General features: G+C 44.9%; 1 protein-coding gene across 3 annotated transcripts in view; it reads left to right on the forward strand.

The window, feature by feature from the left end:
- KLHL29 (kelch like family member 29) overlaps positions 1-25720 on the forward strand; it is a 373000-nt gene that overhangs the window by 343668 nt on the left and 3612 nt on the right. For all 3 annotated transcript variants that reach the window (XM_062573180.1, XM_062573181.1, XM_062573182.1), the window contains 2 exons: positions 7035-7228; positions 16650-16794. In XM_062573180.1, coding sequence (XP_062429164.1) covers positions 7035-7228; positions 16650-16794 — 339 coding nt within the window. The remainder of the gene's footprint in view (positions 1-7034; positions 7229-16649; positions 16795-25720) is intronic.

Below are 25720 nucleotides of genomic sequence, written 5' to 3' on the forward strand. Positions count from 1 at the left end.
AACATCAGCAAAGCAGGTTTCTCCCGTACACCCTCCTGGTGAAGTGCCCTGGCTGGAAGGCAACTCCTTCCTCGCGGTGCTCCTGCCCTCCAGCTGGGACCTGCCAAGCTCACAGTAAAGCAACCCAGACAAGGAAACAGTTTTGAATTCTTGGCTGAGAGGGGCTGAATAGAGACAGGAGAGAATGGAAAATTTTCATTTCAAAAAGAAGCTCAATATATATGTATAAAAAAAATTGCTGTTATCAAATGGAACTTAAGAAAAGGAACAAAAACACGGAAGAAACATTTCACAAAAGAGAATTCCAAAACTAACTCATTTCATGTCAACCATAACATTCAGTAAAGGCCATAATATTTCATGTGCTTATCAATGTTTTCATTAAAAAAATAGAAATCACTTTGAAATGGAATATAAAAATTCCAAAAAGAGAAATACAATCCTCACCTTACCCAAACACTTACAGAAGTATTGTGACAATAGATTGGTGATATGTTTTTGTGATTTTTTTTTTCCTTTTAGTGAATCTGGCAGCTGAAAATGTGAGGATTTTTCTTTTTGTCAGTTTTAAGTGCTGACTTCCTCTGCAAGATTTTGGAGCAGGCAGATCTCAGTAAAAGTTGTCTTAAACAGGGAATCCAAAAAAGGACTATAGATTTATGAAGGCCCTGCTGAAAAAAGAATATTTGCAAAAAGGAAGGATTAACAATGCCTTCATTCTGTTATTCCTTAATGTTAGCTTTGCAACATTTATGTTCCATTTATACGGTATTTATCAAGTAAGTATATACATGCAAATCTTCAGTAGGAATAGCTAAATTAAAAGAACTTCATTAATATGCCAAAGCTAAATACTTGAGAAATAAGGAAATGCAAAAAAAAATTGAAGTTTCCTTATGTATATCTACTTTTTGGTGCAATCTTTAAGCATGTGACCAACTATTTTTTTCCAAAACATTTCTGCCTAGTTCAGTGCACACGATAGACCTGTCCTGGGAATTAGTCACGGTGCTCCCAGAAGGAAGCACGTCTGCAGGGCTTTGCACTTGTTGCAGACTTGGAAAGCGCGTGGAAGACGCAGAGCGTGGAAGTCCCTTAGAGGGGCCAGGAAGATCCCTGCCCCGGGCTGGGTGCTCACCCTTCCCACGCGGCCCTGGCTGCCTGTTCCTCTCTGCTCGCAAATCTGGCACCGAGAGACTGTTTGGAGGGCGAGTGGTAGACTTCTTCCCTATCGTCTTGGCGCACGCTGTCTCTGCCACAATGAGGATGCCTCGTCGCGGGGATTTGTTAAAGCCGTGGTTATAATTAATCTGGTATTGTCTAGGAAGTGACTTGTGAGAAGCGGCACTGGAAAAAGTGCAGCGTGGCCTCTTTGGGGTTATGCCAAGAGAGGAGAGAATTTTTTGGATGTTTTCTTTTCTGCTGTTTGCATTAAGATGACAGTGGGGAGTTGCGGAAGCAAAATATGTCATTGCTTAAGCTGCCTGCGTGTGTGTTGGAAAGGATGTTTCGGGAGTCTGCTGTTAAAATGCAGGTGAGGAAAATATAGCCTTCCTAGCTGCACTGAGCAAACTTGCACTTTTTTAGGCAAAAGCATTTCCCAGTTAGACCAACCAGCTAATTTGGGCTGCGCATTTCTTTGAATATTGTGCTATAGCTTTGGATGGGACACTGAGACGCTGTCCGTCACTCCCCACCAGTCTGCAGGCCCAGGGCATGGAGGCTGCAGTCTCTCACCAAAGCAGATCTTTGAAGACAGAGAAAATCACATTTTCCCACAGTTTTGTTCTTGTTCTCCACTGTTTTTTGCTGGCTTTTTTTTTGGAATGTTTCATTCTAAATGGTTAAAATTTGACAAAGATGTTTTTGTTTTGGCTTTTTGTTAAACAGATGATGTCAGGCCATCTTAACTACACCTGCCATTACCTGACTGCGCCTAATACATCTCCTGCACTATTAGAAAGCATTAAAGCAAATAGGAACCGCTGGATTCCTAATGATTTATGAGACTAGCTCCCGTGCTCCCTCGTCTATGCTTTCAGTTGTGTCATTGCTGCTGAAGGGTGCAGCCTGCACGAGAAGCTCTGGTGCCGCTTGAATCAGCAGGTGTTTTCCCATCAACTTCAGTGGAACTGAGATTTTTACCCTTTAGCTGCCATTCGGCGGTGAGGAGACAGTAAAACTCTATTTTGACAGAGAATATTACAGGACTGTAACAAGCAGACAGGTAGGAGTAATTCATTACTCACGTTAAAACAAAATATAGTGCCAGGCTGGCTGAATTATAAGGCCTTTCTCGTGAATATGCATGGGCATACGTTTGAGGAGAGTTATGTTTTTGGAATGAATATTTAGGGGAATAACAGAGCGGCGGCAGCTCTCAATCAAGCCCCTCCGGCAAGTCTCCGTGCGGCAAGAAGCGAGTCATTAGGTATCTGGCGAGAGCATATTACACTTTCTGTCTCCTCGTGAGATATGAGTGGAGTTAGGAGGCGGGGAAATGAAGTGGATCCACGAAGTAGGGTTTCAGATAATGGACGGGCCTTGTAATACATGCAATTTGAGAGCCTAAAAGACTGCATATGCTGACAAGCGAATGTATGTGACGGAAAGTGTGGAAATGTGGGTGCTTTATGGTTATTATCTGTCTGAAGGACAGAAGGAGATGAATCCCCTTGACCTGACAGCACTTCTACAACAGGATTGTCTTAAAATTGAGAGATTACTTCAGCTGGCAGTGTGCACTTGGAAGACAGTCTGAAAAAATGAAATGTAAAAGTAAGCTTTATAGGCTTTATAAACTGCTTCAGAACCCACTGTTTTATTGATGGCTTAAGAAAATTAAATATATAGCCTTTTCCAAGAATAGTTTATTAAGCTCCTCAGAAGAGTCGGAAGAAAATAGAAAAGGCAAAAAACAGTAATCTGTAATATGATTTTAAACATCATGTGAATCATCTGCAGAGCAGATCAATATGACTCTGTGCAGCTTTATTTTAAATAGTAGCTTTCCTGCAAACAGGATTAAATAATGTATAAGAAATTGGAGTGTTTGTCTCTAAGATACTGACCACGATGTAAGGATTTTATAAATGGGAATAAATGAAGATATTCATAAGGCTGTTTAATGTAGAAGGAGAGAACTTAAGAGGTTGCATTGGGAGAAGAAGTAGTGTCTTCAGGTATTTAAAGAGATCAAAAGTCAACAAGGCAGAGAAGCAAATGGCACAGCGTGAAGTGAAGGGTTTTTCTGCTGTAGATATTGAGGTCGTAGCAAAAGAACGAGAAAGTAGGTGCTAAACAAAAAGAGGGAAGCCAGAGGAGGATCATGCCCGCAGATGAAATCCTGGCACGTTTGGACAACTGGCAAGGTTATTTTTGAGTGTGCTCTGCCCCGCCTCGGGCTGTGTTTCTGCCCGGTTCAGAGCACTTGATGCCTCATCGGTGTATAAATAACACACAACCCAGAGCACTGCGGCTGCGCAGGGACAGGTGAGACGACGCAGCCTGGTACGTGTGACGGGACAGGCCGGGTCCCGCGCGTGCTGAAAGCGGGAATGGGCCACAGCTGGGGGTTGCGAGGACTGAGCTCCGAGCAAAGGCAGGCACGGAAGGGCCTTGAGCGAAAGGGGGCTCGAGTCCGTAGCATGCAAGGACCGCAGAGCCGGTCCACCACGTCCAAGAGAGATGTCCTTGAAGTCACAAGCTCAGCAAATGAAAACCCTTGTGGTGGATACAGCAGGGCTGAAGGGAGAGGGAAGAAAAACCTTTACTTGGATTGAAGCCAGCTCCCATTAAGTCTCCATCTATGGCTTCCAACAGGGGAATCAAATGCAAACATGGACTAATGAGAAGAGATCAAAATGATTAGTTTTCAAATCAGTTCCCTCCCTGCTGGCTGCAGGGTAGAACTGGGTGTTAAAGGTGGCGGAAGATCCTCCTAGCACGAGTGGCGGTGGGGCAAAGGCAACGCCAGCGATGGCGTGACAAGTGGAAAGGCCAGAGGGTGGAGAGGCGAAGCAGCTGTCATTATTTCCTACCCTGGAAGGTTGCAAAGATTCACCTTCATTCATTTTTGAACCAGTTTAGTTAATCTGGTGCAAATCCTTGTGTGAACATGTTAAGAGCTGATTGGAGATAAACCAAAATGATGGAAACCTGCCTTGCAGTGGGAGACTTAAGAAGCTTAGACTACTTAGTTTTTCCCATAGAAGGTTAAGAGGCGACATTATTATTTTCCACAAGTCCGTATGTGGAGGAGAGATATTTGATAGCAGACAGCTTTATAATCTAACAAGAAAAAAAATTGCTATCCAGTGGGTGGGAGCTGAAGCAAAACAAACTGAGACTAGAAATCAGGTCTACAGTTTTATAAGGAGGAAATGAACCATAGGAACAAGTTCCCGGAGGATTGAAGGACTTGATGGATGGAGTGAAATTAGGTATCAGGAGGCCTTAAAGGCACCTATGTCTTATCTTAGACCCCAGGGGGAATTTAGACCCTTGGTTGAGAGGATTGCTTTACTGGACCTATACAAAATGCAAGTTAGGTGCCTGTGTTAGGTGGACAAGGGCTAGTCTCCATCTGCTTAATGGTTCAGAGAAGGTTTTTGAAACCAAAGGATGCTCAGGACAAGAACATTTGCTTTAAGCTCCTCCGTCTGCACTCATATCCAATAGATTTGCAGCCTTTGGCTTTCAGTGGATGAGGTGAAACTTGACATATTTGGTTCCCCATGGCAGGCACAGGAGAGCAGGAGACAGAAATGTCAATTCTGTCATTTTAGGAGATAAACACAGAGCCGCGAAGGTGGGTAAAAAACTGGGTGTATGGGGCCTGGGATCCCAACAGTGAAATTCATCCAGAAAAGGAACTATTTATAATTTGAATCTTTCTGCAACATTCCTGCAAACATTTTCCTCACCCACAACCAACCCACAACAGATCTGGAAGCTATAATCCCTCCTTCTCCTGAAAACACATTAGAAGGATCAGGAAGTCATTAGAAATGATATATCTGTCTCAGAAACTGTGATCTGCCAGGTATTTCTGCCAGCCAGAGCTGAAGGCAGCACATCTACTCACCTTTCCACCACAGAGCTCCTCAGTTGGCTGCAAACGACTCTGGACTCTGGATAGTACTAAATCACAGGGGATAGTGGGAGAAAATAGCTATCAAGCGACGGATACAACTTATATCCCAGAAGCTGAGGAATTAGAAAACACTAGATCAGTGTTTTCCAAAAATTTCCATTTCTTTGACCGATCTTGAACCAATTATAACCAATTCCTTAACCATTTTTTCGTTCAGTAATAGCAGGCATTACCAAATAAATTACCAAACCCAAAATAACTGAAGTAGATGTATTTGCAAAGTGTAACCCAACAGTAGTATATGAAACTGTTTATATTATGTGACATTTTTGCATATCTGCTAGGATGGGAGTGAGTACTGCCTTGAGTGTTGTGGGCAAATACAAGAGATCCAGCATATGGTGCCTTACATTTAAGAGCTTTTTATATAGACAAACATTTATCTGCAGTTGTCTTTTTGGTGTCAAACTTTAAAAATTAGCCCAATATAGGTATGCCTCTTTGTATGTTCCCGGCACGATATTGTTTAATCTTGTTATAGTTCACCTCTTTGATCACTTTGTTGTAGATGACTTTAATTTCTCGGTAGCTAATTTAGAGCATTGTAAAATGCTGTTGTCTGTGCTCATTATGAGGGACTTTTCCTCATTTTGTTAGTTAAAATTTACCTCCCTCTTGCTTTTTCTTCTTTTTTATGGGTATATTAATTATTTTCAGTTATATTGTTTGAAAAGCTATTAAGGCATCTTCATTAAGCATTTTATTTTGTGCTATCTCCGCCATTTACATCTTTTATCCCTTTTATTTTCCTCAGCTCTGGGCAGTGAGAATTTGAGAGATGTTACAAAAGCAGAATTCCCCAGTCACTAAATCATTTTTTACAGATGGATTCTTGGCCATGGATTCATTTAATGTTTGCATATTGCATATCGCTAATATCAAGAGCAAAAGCCCTGAATGGATGATGAGGGCTTCTGTTCTTGCAGTCAACAGTTCTGAATAATCACTACTCAGGAAACTCCTATTTGACTGACTATGCCATTACATGGAAATATTGAAGCCTAAAATTCATATGCCTTTCCACTGTCTCCAAGACTCATTTTACAGCAGTTATTTGGATCCCTGCCACATTATCTTTAAAAAAAATTGGCATCTGTACTTGTGACATTGTCTAAAATGAATCTTCATCCATGGATTATTAACTGCACATCCCTTATGGTCAATGGCTTAATTAAATCAGATACTGATGACCTTAAAACTAATTTAGCAGCTTAATGCATACTCTTTTCTATTTGCTTCATGTCAAATAGGGATGCAATGGTGAAATCTTATTCCAGCATTAACATTTGCAGCATTTTGGACAGGAGTGCAGTAGTTTGGTGTGCACAGTCAAAATTAAATGGAAGCAACTTATTCTAGCACAAAATGTGCATCACTGGTCAGTTAACAAGAGTAAAAAAGAGCTATCATGTTGCATTATATTGCAGGTGAGATGTGTTCCACAAGCCGAACTACTCAAGTACATTAACAGTTGCCTGCCTGTGGTTGCTGTTGGATATCACTGCACTGATTTGCAAGAATAATCTCATTGTATACTCATTAATAGAAATTAATTAGTGGAAGACATCTCAACAAAAATGTCCTGAGTTTCTTTAGCTTGGACTATAATGGGATTTGAGAGGCATATACAGAAAATAGAACCATCTTTCTCTGGGCTTTTATCAATGCTTTAAAGGCTCAGAAGAGGCATTAATTACACTGTTTACCAAGTGGTTGGATTTGTATGGCATTAGGAGATACATTTCCACCTCTGCTTTTTTCTACTTGTCAAACTGCCTCTCTGTTATATCGCAGCCCGCTTTCTCTGCCTGTCTCTCCCGCATCTGCTGTTTACCCATGGCTGTGTCATCTCAGCTTACTCTGATCGCTGTCGTCTCAGGTACGATACGATAACGAACCAGTGGGAGACCATCGCGCCTCTGCCCAAGGCCGTGCACTCGGCCGCCGCTACCGTCTGCGGGGGCAAGATCTACGTCTTCGGCGGGGTGAACGAAGCCGGCCGAGCGGCGGGCGTCTTGCAGTCCTACATCCCTCAGACTAACTCGTGGAGTTTTATAGAGTCGCCCATGATCGGTAAGGCACTTGCGTTGTCAGCGTAAACCCATATTGTGACAGCAATCTCTGCGCTACAGGTATTTTAATGGCTTTGTAGAAAGCAAAAGGGTTGGAGAGGGGGAGACGTTTGTAACAAATTGGCAGGCATGCAGGGTATATTATACCAGAGAGGCAATTATCTGGATTTCTTACTGAAGGCAATTGTCACTCATTAATACAGCTAGTTATCAGCCAGAAGTGATGAGCTCAAAGTAGAAGAGAAAGGAAAGCAGTTATTAGACATGGACAACTAGTAATTTTAGATCCAAAAGAAATCACAAAGTGCAGTGAAACTTCATTCTAACATCATGTGTTGTTTCATGCTTAAAACAACAGCAGTCAGTTAATGGGTTATTAGCATGTTTTTTGTTACAGTGCCTCATGTCCTGTAGGAAGTGGAGGTCATTCATAACAGGAATTTATCTGTGGTGTTCAAAGTCACGCACACTTCACAGTCTGCAATCCCGAGACAGGTGGATTATTAAAACTGTGTTTATTAGTCATGTTTATGATGCCCCAGGGCTCTCTTTGTATCTTACAGAATAAAGAGCAAGACAAGAGCGCAAGTTTTCCAAAGTAGTAGTAATTTAGAGGGTGCAGACTCCCTTCAGAAATTACCATAGTGCTTAGCAGGTTGCAACGTATCTGCTTTCTTGCTCCCCGGGGTGTTTAGGCCGTTTGGGAAGCAGGGCGAAGGGTTCAGCCGCACAAAGTCGCTGCTGCAGAGGAAGGGCTGAGCTGTCCCCGTGCTCAGTGCAAGTGGCTGGAGCAGGAGCATGAGGTCGCTTGTTCAAAAGATATATAATCTCAGTATTCATCCTGGTAGGGCAAGTATAGGAAGCAAGACTTAAATTACAGAACTACAGTTACACTGCCAGGTGAGGCCAGAGCATATCCTAAGGACTAAAATAAACTGTCCTTTTTGTTTTAGCTTGTTACAATTATTATGAATCTCTTCTTGGGGGTTACCAGTAGAAGCAGTCTGGAGGGGTTGGTGCCTGCACGGCTATAGCTCCTCCTGCAAAGACAGTGTTGCTGCTTTTCTCCTCTCTTGCTGCTGTTTGTGTCCAGCCTAACATAACATGACATGCATATGATGCAGCATGGAGCACCCAGCGGGAGGGCGTTAACCAGCAAAAGTCATGTTTATGTAATACAGCAGAGCAAACAAACCTATTTCCCGACTTTTTCCATCACATGGCTCCAGCTGCTGCTGTTCATTTAATCTGCTGACTGACAGTATGAGGTTTTCCGGTACTCAGAGCATATTGCAAAAAATGAATGCATTATGCAAAGAGGTATTCCTTTCCCTTACCAAACTAGTGCAAGTGCCACAGGAGCTAAGAATTCATTCCCTGGACTTATTATACTGTCTAACAGGCATCAACACCGTGCGTGCTTGGAAAAATCATCCGAATCATCGGAGATGGGTTGAACTATTTCCTAACAAAATTACTTGAAAGACACTGGTGAAGTTGTAAGATAGTATTGGTAGGGGTTTTGGTGTAAACAAAGTTAATTAGTTAAGCTGAAGGCATAAAATATATGGTGAAATACTGAGTTGCCAGGTGTATTTCTTGGGAAATAAATAATGCCAATTTAAGTAAAATACCACAAAGCCTGAAAACTTGCACCCCAGTGGAGAATGCCTGGGAAACTGGATTGATGTGATCCTTGATCTTCACTAAAAGGCTGCTGGAATGGTGGAAATATACTGTTATTTCTGCAGCTCTAGAAGAACTGTAGTATCATCTGTATTTCTGAGTTACTCCCCAAGAACCAAATGATATTTCAAGTGCAGTACAGTCAACTTTTATTTAAAATAAAGAAGGAGTAGAAGGGAGTCTTGGAGTGATTTTTATAAAATGGAGATGAGGTGAACTCTGATATGATCATTCCTGGGGTGCTTTTGACAGCCTTAAGGTATTTTTGTGAGTATTTGTGAATCCTTCAGCTGTCTCCCTGAGCTAAGTAAACTGAGACATCTGACAGCTAGTTCTGTTGTTTAAGGTCACTCCAGAGATCAGTGAAACCTGTTTAACCTCCAAAAGGATAATGGATTATTTAAAAACACCTCAAGCATGCTCAAACATTCAGCAGTAGATGGAGGTATTGAAAGTATCCAAGGCCTCCAGAGGATTTTAGACCAGTAGTACCTGCTTCAAGTCAGTACAGTATTTTACAGTAGTCGGTGAGTTGGCTGCAGCATGGTACATGCTTGAACCCAGCAGATCCGTCTCCTTCGGAGTGCTGTGTGCCAGCCTAACCCCAGGCCGTGCTGGCAATGACCATGGGAAAGGGAAGGGGCATTTTTAGGCCAACTTGAACGCAGCTGAAACCAGCTGGATGCTGAAATCCTGTGCATGCAGAACAGAGAGGAGATGAGCCCTTTGAGGGAGCTCAGCCTCTGTTCTGCTTGGATTTATTCTAAGAATAAGCAGCAAACTCACCCTCAGTCTCTATTTATTCTTTAGCCATAACCTGCTATAAGGTGTTGGGATGTGGATTCCTGTGCAGTAGGAATGAAACTAGGGTCCCTGGCACATTGCATATGGATGCTGCAGTAGCCTTTGGGCAGGAGCAAGTTTTGATTATACATATATGTTTGGAGAGATGGTTTTTCTCACTTCCTCATCCTTTGCCACACTTCTCTATTCCCTGACTTTGGAGCCGGCAGATGCTCTTGCGGCAGTATAGCCCACAGCTTGATATTAGGGAGGTAATGAAGCCTCCCAGGGCCTTCGTATTGCACATGGTTAGTAAACCACCTTGCGTGTCCCCTTCTCATGTTCCTAGCTGTAGGAAATTTGTTGCTGTTGAGCCAAAGTCCTATGACAGTAAATGAACCTAGCCTGCATACTTGCAGTGCCTGCCTTTCCGCTTCTTGTTAAGTTGTCCTATATAGCTCTGCTAAAAATGTATTCCATGCCCAGCCTCCTAAGGTTTATCTTATTTAACAAGATGGCCATAGCCGTGCTGAAGTCAGTGACTGTAAGCCTAATTATCTTGTCACTGTGTTTTAGTTCACTTTGTGCCTTCATGCCAGGGCACTAAAATATACTTTTTCTGCTACCTTGAACAGTCAGTGTCTGCACTGGTGGAATTACAAGTGTTGATTAGCGTTTCTGGTTTGTAAGAAGAACAAATAATGTTTATTCATCACTGTTATTAAAATTTAAAATCAAGTGAGAACTATATAAATACAGAGGTCAAAGATCTATGAGCATTTCTAGCCTCTAATACAAAAATTTAGTTCCTTACCATGCCATTTACCCATGGAGGGAACTGTGGAGTTTGCTCTAGGTGTCAACTCAGTCCTTGCAGGACAGAGAAGTAAAAATTCCCTTCCAGCACATATCCACTGTCCGCTTATATCTGCTGTCTGGCCCTGCTCTGCCATATGGGCTGAACCCTTCCCGCAAAGGAAGGAGAAAGAGGCAGGCAGACAGCCATGAGAAATGGGGTGGGGTGCGGGGGGATGACAGCGGCCTGCTGGGCCTTTGGACCAGGGGTCTTGCCTCTTCTGTGCTCCTGAAAGCACTGTGCAGAGACCCAGCTGTGTGCCTGCAATATGCAGCTCAGGCTTGCCTTGGAGAAGACTGGCACTGATGAGAAATAGAGCCAGCCTTCAAGTTTCCAGCGGGGCCTGCCTAAAAATATTCTTCTCCTTTCCCAGGCCTGTAGTGAGCTTGCAGCCACAGTACAGTTTTGACTCCGAGATTTTTCAGGAAGAACCATAAGATCTTTCATTGCCTACACCCATCCATCTTTTCTTTTTTTAATAAGGGCTTGAAGAGATTTCTGTACACACAGAGGCATGCATATGTATACACTTGCATGAGCATGTTGCCTCTCCCTGCATCCCTTGGCTATGTCCTGCCCTTCCTCTCAACCGTGGAGGTATTGGGGATGTCCATGGTGTGCAGACATAAGCTTGCTCTGTCCATACTCTGTGCCAGGAGAGAGCCGTGTGGCTGTGTTAGCACAGTGCTGAGCTCATCAGCCCTGCTGAGAGGCAAGGGACTATGTGGAGCAAGCCCTTGCCCACCTCCCATGGATGGGGTGAGCATACTGCTTGGGATCTTATTTTTGCTATAAGAAGTGAAATGAGTGTATTTTGACTCCAGTAGAAGGAAAAACTCTTCTTTGGAGGGTAAAAAAATGCAGTTCCTATAACAAGACTCTGCAAACCACCAAGATGCCCAATTTGACAATATAGAGCACTTTCTTTCCATGAAGACAACTTTAGTCCATTTAGGACTGGAAGGGAGCGTGCTGATGGCCCTAAGCATATGCGCAAGCAAAGGATAAGTTTGCATCTTCCTCTCCTTTGCTTTCTCAAGAGAGCTCCAGCTGTTAAACAAGGTGTTGCCATTCACATTTGGGCCTCAAAAAGAGCAAACAAGCTGCCCAAGAGAGGCATCTTGACTCTTCAGCCAACATACTTGTGCTTGGCATTTTTTGCCCTCCAGGATGGTTTTCAGTATTTTTAAGAACTTGACAGCGCAGGATGAGTCAGACTTCAGTCCCAAGGGCTGTAACAAAAGGACTCAGGACAGTCTCTGAGGTTTTTGTCATTTCATATAAATGTCTAAAAGGACATACTGGTTAGTGAGGTGTCCAACCTCAGGCGGACAAGCAAAGAGCTGAGAATGCAAGAAATATCTGGAAAATAATGTTAGCAGCATCTGTGTGCTTCCACTGCACTGTTACGTGGCTTATTTGTTTAAAACACATAATCGTTCCCATGAATTTATTTTTGGACTTTACAGGAGAAGTGAGATGTATGTCTTGGCTTGTCCATCTCCACAAGACAGACAGTTCCACGCCAGTGCCATGGATTTGGCCTGCTGTCACTTAGGAGTGTTAAAGCAACGAGTGTTCATCTTTTCCTTCAATATGTTTTTTTCCTCCTGTAACTTGTTCTTAGGATTTTTCAGTGTTAAACTTGATTATTTCTTACCTTTGTCTCCACTTCTTCTCCATATATGCCATATTCCTTATCCAAAATGATTTCTCCCGCTCTTCGGTGTGTGTAACCTGCAGATATTTAGTCTGCCTATTACTTAGCAAAGTCACTGTTTTTTATTTGCTTATTGGATATCCTCTCCGTCACTTCCTGCTTCTCTTTTATCGCCTCGTTCTGGCAAGCGCTTCATTTCATTAACATTTCCTTGGTAAATATGCTGAGAACTGAACCATGATTGCAAGTGGAGCCTACTCCTTTGGAAAGAGTATTTCCTCACACATGCACACAAAATACAGCGTTTGCAGCTGGACTTCTGGGCCTCTGAAGATTGTCAGTTCACAGTCACTGGGGGCATTATAGGGCACCGTGACCTGTTGTGCAGTAAGGAGAACCCAGCCAGCGTGAGAAGGAGCTCTCTGTTTGCACAAGCATGGCATATCGCCTTCCTTCTGGTCAGCAGTGGCCTGGCTTCCTCCTCTTCCCGTTTTCTGCATCGCCCCTGTGGCCAAACCTGTGGGACCCGTTCCTAGAGCCGCATGGCCAACAGCATACGCCTCACCCCCATTTTCTCCTCCCTCCTCGTTCCCTGGAGAGCATGGGTTTCACGCTGGCTTCACGCCGCAATGACAGCACCTTGCCAGAACAACCGAAACCTGAGACCCGGCTGCTAATTGCAGCCTGCGGTTTGGCCTCACAAGCTGTGCTGAGGATCAGACTGCAGTCTCCAGGCTGCCGAGGGACGGTATCTTACCAGCCTTGAGCTTGTCTGCCTGTTATTCGGCGGGGGGGAAGAGGCACTTACTCGTAAAAGCAGATTACTTTCTACTGACTAGTGTTCTTTCTCCAGCCTGTTTCATCATGTGCGTGTATCTGCCCCCAGCCTGCTGGAGACCTTTTAGGTGGAGCTTGACTGGTGGCATGCCCCTGATAAAAATGTTCTGATTGGTTTTGTTTTAGTAACCCTTTTCCAACATTAAGTGCTGCCACCATTCATTTTAATGCCACTTCAGCCTCCAGCCAAGTACTGTACTGGAAGACAACATAAGATCTCTAAGTAATCATGGAAGGGAAAGTAGAACTGTGATGCTGGGCTATCTAATGCATGGAGTGATAGAAGAACCAAAAAAACCACAACACAGTTGACATTTTTGTTAGGAAGTTAGGAGCACATTGGTCGGTTAAATTATCAACCTCACATGAATCACACCTCCAGCTCAAGGACTGTGTTCAAGTGAGTACCTCGTCCTGGAATGACTTCTCGCCAGAAGAACGGAAATACTTGCGTATTTTCCTTTGCCAACAGTAAAGTATAGTGATGTTATGATGTTATCCACTTGGAGAGAGGACTACTTTTTATCTAGTATCTCCTTTACATTTACTCTACCTTTTAATCTCATGTGCACTTGCAGTCCTAGACAAATCCCACCTGAGCTTTTCCAGGTGAAATGGATTGCAGTTTGTGACAGCCCCAACACTTGGATTTAGTTTTGGGAAAGGAGGATACTTCTCTGCAACCTCTCTCAGCTTCCGTTTTTCCTCTCACCTGTCTTCCTCCCCTCCAGCAGGCGTTTCAGAAAACCTGCCTGCGTTGCGTGGTAATCCTCTGACCCGCAGGGGCTCACATGCACACCCAGTACCATTGACCAAAGTGCCCAACCAGCACATGCTTTTGCAAATTTAGGCCCCCCAACTGTCTTGTCCTACTAGCATGTTAAAGACACTCAGCAGTTACAGAAGTTGATATTGCTGAGTGTTTGCATGAGGCTGCAGAGCCTCATGGTCAGTCGTGGATAGAAAGGACAATAAGGAAGGGAAGGATATGGGTAGTACCAGGGATGAAGTAAGGTTGAAGGTTGACCATGGCCATCCATGCTTAGACTGCAAGAATGCTGGCTTGAGTTTTCCAAGCTCATCGGAATCTGTGAACAATTTTTGCTTGTGTTGTAGCAAAGCAAAAATAAAATATGCTCTTTTCTCTCTGCCTGTCTCTGGAGGGGTCTCCCTCATGTCTTTCTGCCGTATCTTCATCAAGATCAGGAGACTGTTTGCTATGAACTTCTCCCTTTCTGAAAGAAGCAGCAGAGATTTCCCTGTTTTGCTATCTCAGACTTAGTTTATATCAATTTATGAAATTGTAGCTAAAGCCAAAAGCAGTCAAAAGACAACAAATAGGTGATGTATTGAAAAATTGATGAGACTCAAACATGATTGCCTCTTGGAAAAGAAAAGGAAAAAGAAAAGGAAAAAGAAAATCAGTATGTCTGCTTATTTGAAAAGAAGAAAAGAATGTCACTATGAAAATAACCAAGGGGTTTCCCTCTCTTTCTTTCACAAAAAGGAATGTGAAGTCAGTGATTCAGTCTCCTGAGAAGTCTCTGTTTCTGCCTTGAGGGAGCCCCAAATAATTTCCCTGTGAGATTTGAGAGTTGAATTCTGAGCTCTTTTTTTATGGGAGAATTTCTTTTTCTTGTAAAACAGTGTTAGTCAAAGAAAAGAAAACAGGAATGCGTGCTAATTAAATATAGAAAACTTCTGATGTGTTCCTTAACTGGAAAAAATGTCACATATGCAAGTCTGATTTGGAAAGGGATGTGAGACGGGTTGTTAGGACAGATAAGTCCTTCTGATGAATTATAGTGACTTAGTGGCACTGAGAAGAAACTGAATACTCCTTGTTCTATTTTCTGGATGAATTAGTTTCTTCCCATCTGTTCCCAAGGATCAATGACATTTTCCTAATACATCCATGTTTTTTGACATATGCCTGTACTCAGCATAACAGGAGCCCAGCTTTAACCCGTAACACATTTTGCCTGTTCTCACGCTCCACGTTGCCACCCCATACATCCCCTAGACCCAACTTGAGTTGTGCTGCACCGTCATCCTCCAGACAAAAGCATAAAACCATTATTTTGCTTCTAGTTTAATCAACTCAAAGTCCAGTTAAGGAAATTGCCCCCCCCCCCGCCCTTGACAGGTACATCAGCTTTTGTTTAACTCCTGTCAAATTAAGTTTTTCATTAAATGTTTAATGGAATAAGATGATTTTACAAGAGCCTCAGGGTTACAAAGGAGTCATGCAAGAGGTAAGAGAAAGCCAAAAGTGAACTTGCTGGGGTTGGTTTAAGCCCATCTCAGTCTGTGTTTGTAAAATGATGCAGTCACAGAATTGCAAACCCAGGAGGGACTTCTAGGCCCCCACGCTATCATGCAGAGAGGAAGAGCACGGTGAAGGCGGCCTGCCAGCGCGCGGGAGGCTGAAGGCAGCCTGTCGGACCACGTGCCGCTAGCTCTCCCCCGGCACGGCAAGAGGCCAAAACCTTTCCTGAACACATAATATCACAGATTTTGGAGACGCTTAAATATATAGCTTCTTTGGGATATATTTTTTTTAGGCATTGCAAAAGATGTGTCCTGTGACATCAGGCGAGCCACCCAGGAAATGTCTGCTTCACACTCCAAGGTGCTTCGGTACTAGTGGTTCTCGGAGACCTAATTTTGAGATTTATTTTACCTACAGCAAAGCAATGTATTTTCCTTTCTTTTGTTCCCCAAGACTGTTGATCGGCTTTGCTGAAATGCTGATTAAAAAAAAATGTACTGTCTTAAGACAGACGCCATCCTGAGAAATTTCAACCCAACTGGCTAACATTTAATAACGTGCAAATGTGCATATGGTGTGATAGCAGCATACGGGACAAGTCAACTAAGTAAATTAGGATTTTTTTTTGTTCAATAATTTTATGGTTAGCTTTACCAAATATTTCTAATCAATCTGCAGCTAGCACAATAGTTTTCAAGCATTGCTTTAACTTAGAAGGGATTTGCTTAATTGGAAACCCGGAGCTCACACAGTTCATTGCTGAAGTGCAGGACAACTGAAATTAAAAATGTAGGTGAATTCATATGACAGATGAAGCACGGATAGGGGCAGGGGGAAGTCAGATGTCAGAAAATCCTTTGGGTTGTGTGGCATATAAGAAAGAAGAATCTACCTTTTTTTTTTTTTTTTTAAGTGGGACTCAGCACTGTGGGTTCTCCTGTACTGAGCTGCTGCTCTGAAGTGGGAAAGTATCTGAGCGAAAATTTGCAGCAATTCAAAATTCTGTAGCAGCTTGACATGTTAATTTGGTATGTAAGAGCAGAGCTTTCAGGGCGACTCCATTAGGCTTTGCGAGGGGATAATTGCGCTTTCCCAGTTTGGCGGGAGGTGCGTACCGGCAGAAGTTAAGGACTGAGGAACTTTAAAAGTGCCTTTGAGAACTTTTGAGAGGGAAGAACAGAAGCAAGGAAGATTTCCTCATTTTTCTTCCCCTAGCCTTGGAGATTTAGAGAAACGTGACTTATCTGTAAATAAGGGGAATATATAAATAAAAAACAGTCTCCAAACCTGAGCCTAAAACTGATCTCGGTGTTGCTTTCCATTGACAGATAACAAATATGCTCCTGCAGTCACTCTCAATGGGTTCATCTTTATTCTTGGAGGAGCTTATGCAAGAGCAACCACCATCTATGACCCAGAGAAAGGCAATATTAAAGCAGGTCCCAACATGAACCACTCCAGGCAGTTCTGCAGGTGAGAAAAACGATTCAAATTGAATTACCAGTGCCTTAATATTTTTTCTGCTCAAAAAGAAACTCATGCTACCTAAGAGCGAGAGGGGCAGGGGAAGGGAGGTGCATACCGTGTGGGCGGTTTCCTCGTGGGTTTTTTTGCACGTGTTCGGGGATGCAGCAGTTTTCAACGTGCCCTTCCAGGATCCTGCTGCGGTTCATTTGCCTCTTGGCGTTCGGGCTACATTAGCGATGTTTTCTGCAATTTGTCGTGCCTAACCAGAGGCTGTATGAGAGCCTGCCATAATACAGAATTGGGGTTTTTTTGTTGCTAAATAGTGGGAAGATCCTTGAAAGAAAAGTGCCGATTAAGCACCGCGTGCTGCCGTTAATTATTATTTATGCGGCGTCTTTGGTCGCTTTTTGGGCTTGCTTCCCCGATGCCGGCTACAGGTTTAACAAACTGGATGACAGAAATAAAACTTGGCACCCGATGCAGGCCCTGGCCGAACTTAAAGGCCTTTTAGAAGGGATTGAGTTAGTGGTACCGAGAGCAAAAAGACTGCCTCGTCGTAGGCAGTGCTCGGTGCCAGCGCCGACAGCGAGCGGGTCCTTCTCCCCTTGCGCGTCGGCAGGGTTTGTCATTCCCCGCCGGTGCCGCGGCGGCGGCCGGGTGCCGAAAATAGACCTGCCGCCCCGGCCGCTCCGGGACGGCTCCGGCGCCTGTCCCCAGCCAGATAAACGCCTCCTTGCTTTGCTTTCTTGTATTTAATCTTACCGTTGGCAGAGAGCAGAAAATTCCTTCTCAAGACAGCACGGTTAGTTGTTGACATCTTTTTTTTTTGCTCGGCTTTTCTCTTTTCCCCATTTTCTGCCTTTTTTTTTTTTTCTTTTTTTTTTTTTTTTTTTTCTTCCTTTTTTTTAATCTAAGGAGCGCCCTCTCTTGGCTGCTGGAGCGAATTTTCTTCCCAGGACAGGAATGCGAGGAGTCCGGCTCGGCCGGGGTCCCCGCGCCCGTGTTCGCCCGTCCTCCGCTTTAACGCAAGGGAAGTTGGAGAGAGGGGATCCCCACAGCATCTGGGCTGTTATTTTTTTTTCTCCAAAGATGGAAAAATAGAAAGACGCAGCGGATGCGGTTGGCCCTGGCAAGCCACAGTCGTAGTCGTGAACGCTCCGGCTTCCTAGTCTGACCTAGCCAAGTGAGGCCTGAGCGGCTGCTGCACATTCGTTACAGGTCCCAAATATTACCAGTGTGAACTGCTCTTTAAATATCTTTCTTTTGCAACATACCAAATACCTGTTAATTAAGCATGTGTAATATGCTGCAAGAGGTCATGCGTCGCCATGGGTGATTTCAACCTGGGGGCTTTAGCTGGGCGTCTCGCGCAGCCGGCAGCAAAACTTCCCGAGGTTTCTAATGCAAAGAGCTGCTTTTTCCACACACAACCTCCTCTGAAAAGTGGTCCAGGAGAAGACCAAGGAGAGTTAACTGGGGACCTAAAAATGATCTGTTGCTTAGGCAGTGGTGATGATGATGTTCCCAATAAATTTGCTTTGCTGAAATAGTTTACAATACCAGTCAAATAAAAAAGAAGCTTCAAACTTTCAAAGGCAAAATTTTCCAAAGCCTAAAACAAAGGTCAACTCAATGGACTGGAAACCTACATTTATAGTGGAAGAGGAACCAAAAAAAGAAAGAGCTCGGTGCTTCCCAATTGGTTTCAGAAAAGCAGAGTTTCAAAAATTCTTAGATTTACCAGGAAATGTTCAAGGAAAAATATTTAATTCAAAAGGAGATGTGAAAGCTGTGGTAAAAGCTAAATAAATCAGTATGTATGGAAATAGGAAAAGGGGGAGGTTAACATAATGAATATGAGATATAGGTTAAAAACTGGCTGCTGCTAAAGGGAGCTAAGGGAACCAGAGAAGTATTAATAGCCAATAGAAGTAAAAAAAGGGTCGTTTTAAACCTGTTAGGATCAAATTTGCAATCTTAATCAGTGATAAATCCATTGCTAGCTGAGGCTGATGAGGTGGTGAAGTGTAATATGGAACTGTTTCGTGGATTCTGTATTTGGAAGGAAGCAAGAAGTTTTGATTCCATATTGAACTGTGGGTGGACCAAAACCATTTACCTTTCGTAGCAAAGAAGGATGCGAAAACAGATCAGAAATTAAATTCTCAGATGAGGCAAACTGGCCATCTTGGACACAGGAGTCTGCAGAGACCCAGCCAAGAAGCTGTTTGAGCCACCGTTGTTGATTTTTAATAGCTCCTGCAATTCCGGGGGAATCAGACAGCTCAGGGCCCTGCCAAGGTGTTTCCCGTATGTTGAACGGGTGAAAGGCAGGATTTTAGTACAGTGGTAATTAATTTTTGCAGAGGATCAACATCAGGCTAAGTGGTCTCTTTTGGCCTCGTGTTGGTCCCTTGCAAAATAACAGAATGATTAATTTGGAATTCCATCCGCAAATAACGAGGTGCTAATGCTGTGATGAGCAGCAGTCCGTGAGGTTTCCTGGAAGGTGAGTCTTGCCAAGCGAACCTGGTGTCTTCTGGTTTTGGGAGGGTGAAGTTGGGGGGGTTTTTTGGTTTGTTTTGCGGGGGATTTTTTAGTGAAACATGTCTGGCTGCTAAAGACAACTGTGTTGCTGTAATATACAGTGATTTCTCCAAGGCATTTGGCGGGTATTATAGGGAATTAACAAGGCACACATTAGAGAGATTAAATCTGTTTCGCTGACAGATCTCAAAATGTAGTTGTTAATGAGATGGTATCACTGAGCAAGGCCATCACTAGCAGGCACCGATTCTTTCTTCGGCGCTGTTTAGTATTTTTGCCGACAATCTCGGTAATAGAAAATCTGCCCTTGGCAGGGTGGGTGTCACCTTGCAGGTGACAGCACTTGGTGGGGCAAAAATCCCCGTGAGGTATGAGTTATTCTAGCCGGTTCTCCGCGCGCGCCAGTTAGATAGTCTCAGGGCAGTGTTTTAAGCGCAAAAAGTCGCACGTTTGGGAAGAGCGACTGCAAGTTCCCCCCGCGCAGCGGCCGCGCTGCCCTCGCAGCGCAGCGCGGGAAGGCTCGGCGCGGGCCGGGCGGGAACGCGGGCTCGGGTCCGGTGTTTTTAAGATAAGATTAGATACGTTTCCAGGAGAGATGCTGCCCGGGGAAAGGTCCGCAGCCTGCGTACACACAAACTCAGATTAACTACACGCGGAGATCCCTTCTGACCTTCGTCGTTAATCTGTGAATTCCTCGGTCTGCTCATTAGCGTGGATCACAAAAACCGCGGCTCAAAAGCAGCAGCCGAAACAACTTAAACATTAACTGCCTGTTCGTGTCCTCCCCTCAGCAGGAGTCATTCAGTACCAGATTTGCTGGGAAAATCTTGACCGCATCGCTTGTATTTTTATCTGCGCTGTTTTTGCCATGTTAGCAGCAAGTCAGTCTGATTGCTCAGAGCACGGAGGAAAGAAATGCGTGTGATATCCTCTGCGTAGCGTATGTAAAAACAGAGACGTCCATTAAAATCGTTTTAATATCGAGTCAAACTACTTTTAATGAAAAATAAATAAATAAACAAATAGTTCAGGTCTCCAGCTCACAACCAGAGCAGATTGAGCACACGTGTTCAGATTTAGCCTGGTCTCGTGGAAGTCGATGAGGAATTTGTGTTGACCTAGAGTTAACCCTTCGAGGGACGGCAGCAAACGTGCGAAGAGCAATCATGCGCCTGATGTGTTCTGAAATCCTGTGATTTCACACGTCAACGTTGAAAATCTTCCGTGCGACGTCCGAGGGTGAATAAAGTGTTTAGCATTTCCCGAACGTCTGCCAAACAGCCCCGGTTTGGCAGCTTGCGTTTGCGCCGCGGGACGTTGGAGGCCCTGCAGAACAGGCCTCCCCTCCGGCGCTGGGAAGGCCTCTCTTTGCAGACAGGCACTCTCCCTTCCCCGGATGCTGCCCTTCAAGGGTTTCTTTTTTCCATGAGCAAAAAGAATGCAGAATGGGCTTCTGTATACGGTTAAAAATTCCATATTCTGCTAGCTTAGGATCCAGGCGGCATGCAAATGCGAGTGTGCTACGGAGCTCCTCCACGGGGTAACGGCAGCAGCATGATGGTGCCAGCAGTGATTCCAGAGAAGCTAATTTAGTACCAGCGATTCCCAGTAGGCACCAGAGAAGCATTTTCTTCTCCTCCTCTGACTGCTAACCAGTAAGATTTATTAGATGGTGCTGCCGAATGGAAATCTTTAATAAAACTTAGATGTGGGCTGAACAGCACAACAAAAACAGGGTCAGTCTGTGGGTTTTTTTTCCTCTCGTTTTTAAATCAGCCCTTGTTCTCAAACAGCGGAGCACGGTGACTTCCGTGCTCAACTACGAGGCATCGCTGATGTACGGCACCAGCCGTGGATTCCCCCGGCTGATTCGTTTCCTCGCTGCGAAGTTAGCAGTAACTCCAGGCACTGGAAGGGGTTAGAGAGCAGCTTGTTTGGACAGATATTCCCAAGCGGAGCTATTACGGAGCACGGCTCCTTGATGGCCGCGCAGAGAGGAAGGTTGGTCTTTCGGCAGGCAGCGTTCGCAGCTGGAAGTGCCTGTTATCCGGAGGGGAAAGCCTAAATCTTCCAGCGTATCTGGAAGGAGACGTGGGGCTGGGACCACGCTCAGCAGACAGCTGATGAGAACGGCAGCAGCAGACTAATAGCAATAATTTCTGTAGCAGTTTATGACATGAAGGTTTTCTGTGTGCATTAAAGTGTAACTGATACGTGCAGAGCACTTGGACCGTTACTGATGTGCAGCCGACGCTGGAATAAAACGTCGCTCTTTTTCAGCAGCAAGTAACAATGCTACATGATGGTTTTGAGTCATTAGCAGGGGGAAGCGCTTGCAGAATACAGGAGAATATAACTGGAAGGTGGCCAGAACACCCACACTAATAACCCTGCTCCAAGAAGTGCCATGATATCCTCCTAATTGACCATGACTAATCTGGACTCTCATTTATCCATCTCATTGTAAAGATGACACCTCTGGCAGCACAACCCGGCCACCCGAGCTCGAGTCCTCTAACACGTAACCGCCCGGCTGCCAGCCCAGCTGCAGGCGCTGCGGAGACCGCCAGTGCCGCCGGCCTCGGGAAGGCGCATTGGCGCTCGGACCACCACCGCCTCCCACGGGGATGGCGCTGCGGGGGCAGTGATGCATTCTGCCTTCACGTTTTCGATCCACCGTGCAGGTTTCGCTACAAGACCCTTGGTTTAGCCAAAAGCTCGTGGAGCACTCGCAGCTCAGTCTAGCGCTGTCATGGAGCCACTTCGTACGGCGGCCAGCGTGCCCTGAAGGTTTTGCTTATCGTTGTACTTGCGACGCCCTATTTATGAGCATCTTCCACTCCCACTTGTGTTCTGATCAAACCCTCCTGAAGTCTGATGACAAGATAGAAATTCATCTCCTAATAAATATAGGGACTCTTCTTCCAAGCAGATTCACTTAAATCTAACTGATAATATTTAATAACATGTTTTGGAGTGGCTCCAAGGAAATTACTGGCATGTGCACGCACAGAAGACACAAGTGAGGAGGGAGAGGAGCTTTGTTTGTAGTCTCCAAACATACCAAGTTTCAGTGAATCAAAACAACACGCTAATTCAGCTGTTTCAAATCTCTTACAACTCCAGACTTTACAAGACAGGCTTTCTTTTTCTTCTTCTTCTTTTTTAACACTGTCTGATAAGACAGATGAGATCTTTGGACTAAGCAGGAAATTTTGAAATATCAATAATAACAGTAAGCAAAAGTAAGAAAGTTTTTGTTGGTACTCACACCACTTGGTGCTATTGCTTGGCTGTCATGACTTAGGAGGGATGGATGCTCGAGCAGGGGCTCCCAGGGACACAGCTCTCAAATGGCGGAGAAAAGAGGCACTGGCATTCCCCTCCTTGGGTGGCTTCCAAATTTCTGCTCATTGGGAGACTTCTGCTATAAGACCCTTCTGAGTGGCTGGTCCATGACACTCTTCAGGGGAGGGCGACCAGCAGGGGAACTGTTTGGCAGGGCCACCAGCTGGAAGGCCCTTCTGGCTTGCGCCTGCTGAGCCCTAGACCTCTGCACTGGACATGGAGAGCAGTTTGGCAGGGTTTGCAGATGTCAAGCTGTTGAGCAGACAGCAAGACTTTCATTCACATATGATTTTGCTGCTAAAAAAGCAATGCAAAGTCAATGACTCCACTCTCTCTGTCAAGTCACTTAATGGCCAGCTGCCAGAGATTTCATCTCCACTATCCCTGATTTGCTTGGGGTGGAGAAGGAGGAAGCTAAGACAGAGAGGTAGAGAGGAAGTTGAAGGGGTGTTCAGATGAAACAAGTGCTCCAAAATAGAGACAGACAGACGCGCTGACCCCTGATGTGCTCAGCCTCATTGGGTTTGGCTTTGGGAGCGCGATGCAAAGCTTTGTAGTGGGCAGCGGATGGATTGGATGGGACTATGTTGCAAGGCGATAATCACGGTGTGTGTTGGCCTGATATTATTGCTCATGGTTTGGGCAATCAAGGACTTGTCTCTAGGGCTGTAGATCAAGCCCCTCTAATAAAAGGAAGCAATTGCCTGGGGAGCGGAAAGCATGGTCATTATTAGCCTGCTGGCTAATGAATTTGCAAAATGCTGGAATGTGTTTTCCTGGAAGGAGTGGATAAAATGACCTCCCTTTGATGAAGATTATCTTTGCCCTAGGCACGTTGCTTGATACGCGTAAGTTCAGCCGCTCTTCAGCCGCTGCCCTCAAAGCTGCCATTGGGTTGCCTTCCATAGCGAGGTTATGCAGCGTGCAGCAGCTTCCTTGTCAGGTTCTGGCAGCCTGTAATCATTTTATCTCCCGCTATTAATGGCACCGAGCAATAAACTTGCATCCTAATTATTGTAATTATTTCTTTCTTTGTACGTCAGCCTTGGTAATGATGTTTTTATAGCTGATGGGATGGAAGGGAGAGAAGAAAAGAAATATCATCACAGTAATGAAGAGAGAGCAATGAATATACTACTTTACACTCATGTTCCTTAGAGTTTTAGAGCCCACTTCAGCTTCCTGTTCCCTAAGGTCCCAGAAATTAACAGTGATTGTCCTAATATTGTAAAGAAATAGCAATGTAGGACTACATTCCTAATGGATCTTAAGTACCTACCTGCCGCTTTGGCCCTGTAGATGCCCAGGTATCTCCAAAGTGGCCTGCACACGTAGGCCGCTGCTGCATATTTAGAACTGCCCAATTTCTTGAGAACAGGAGCAACTCACTGTTTTTCTTAACCTCAGGCAAGCTAATAGCAATGTCAATCTTATCTATGAGAATTGCATGTGAACGGGGCAGAAGCTCCTCTAACCACCATTTAAAATTCATACACAGTCTTTGAAACAGAGGGTGAAATTCAAGTATTCATTCAATGCACAAGGACTAAAATAAGAGGCCACAATATTGAATTTCTCAGCTGCTGGTCATGAGTTTCTTTCAGTACTACGGCGCAGCTTTTGGAGAATAAGAGCAGCACTGGCACTTAGGGTCGGACGTAGCCATGCAGCACACAGGCAGTTAGTGAGGGCTGGTGGTTGCTTAGCTCTTGTTCCCAGGGTCATTTACAGTCTAGCTACAGGGGCCTCTGTGCAGGGTCCTCCCTCTGCCCATCCCCTTGCTTCCCTCCAGGTCAAACGCTCCTTCCAGAGCAACCTCCTTGGATAGTGTCGGATAGACCCCAATATGGGAACTGGTAAAACTTAGTGGGATGATACGTAGCCCAGGGTCTTAAGGGGGTTTGTTGATGAACTTACCAAACCACTGATAATTATTTTTGACACTTCAGGGGGAAATTGGGAAGGAGGAGGGTTTGAGTAAAGCAAGTGTCATCCTGAAAGATGGCTCCGAAAAGGCAACACATCCACCTCCAAAGCAGGCGCAGGATTTCGGTCATTGCCGCCCGTGGGGCAGCCCCGGGCCCATGCTCCAAGCTAAAACGTGGCTTATAATTACCCGTGATTTGTAATTCTGCAGCCAGATCTTTCCCAGGGATCCTTTCTTTGGGAGTTTCTGGTTGGTTTTCCCGGCTTCACACAGCAATTTTGTCAACTCATTTGAATTGATTTTCCACCACCACCCCCCCAAGTTTTGTCTTGGGAGTATTTTTGTAATGACCGATCGACATTTCATTAGCGAACCAAGGCAGCAGCGCTGCTCTGTGCTGTAGCCCACCTCTGACGCCGGATCTTGCTCCATCAGGCACTTCCCAGACCACATCCCAATTAAAATAACCTTCCATCTCGCTCAGCTTCACTGGTAAGAAAACAAAGCGAAACGCAACCGGCGCCCAGCAGTGCGGCGGGCGAGCGGCGTGCCCCGCGGGCTCGGCCAGCTGCGCCGACGCGCGCGGCTCTGCCCGCACGCAAAGCGGCGGCAAGCGGGCAGGAGCAACGCCTGCAGGACGCGGGGGGCGCGTGCCGCTAAATTAACTTGTTTGGCGGATTTATTGGGTCAGCGACTCTGGCTGACCTCGCCCCCGTGCCTCCCTCGGGGCCGTACAAGCCCCGGCGCTGGTCCCTGCCGGGCCACTGCCGCTCTGGCTCCAGCTCCGGCTGCTTTGGAGGTGGATTTGTTGCCTTTTCGGAGCCATCTTTCAGGATGACACTTGCTTTACTCGAATCCTCCTTCTTCCCAATTTCTCCCTGACGTTTCAAAAATAATTATCAGTGGTTCGGTAAGTTCATTAGCAAACTCCCTTAAGACCCTGGGCTATGTATCATCCAGCCTTGCTGATTTGTGGATAGGCTCTAATCAAGTGTTTCAAGTCTCTCGCTCCCTCCTCCTCCTTTCAGATTAACAGTTATTTTGACAAGAATCTCATTATTTCCTATTTCCTGGTGGTATCCTGGGACTAGGTTTGTTTGAGTCCTCATG

The sequence above is a fragment of the Rhea pennata genome, chromosome 3 (genome assembly GCF_028389875.1).
Source record: "Rhea pennata isolate bPtePen1 chromosome 3, bPtePen1.pri, whole genome shotgun sequence".
NCBI lineage: Eukaryota > Metazoa > Chordata > Aves > Rheiformes > Rheidae > Rhea > Rhea pennata.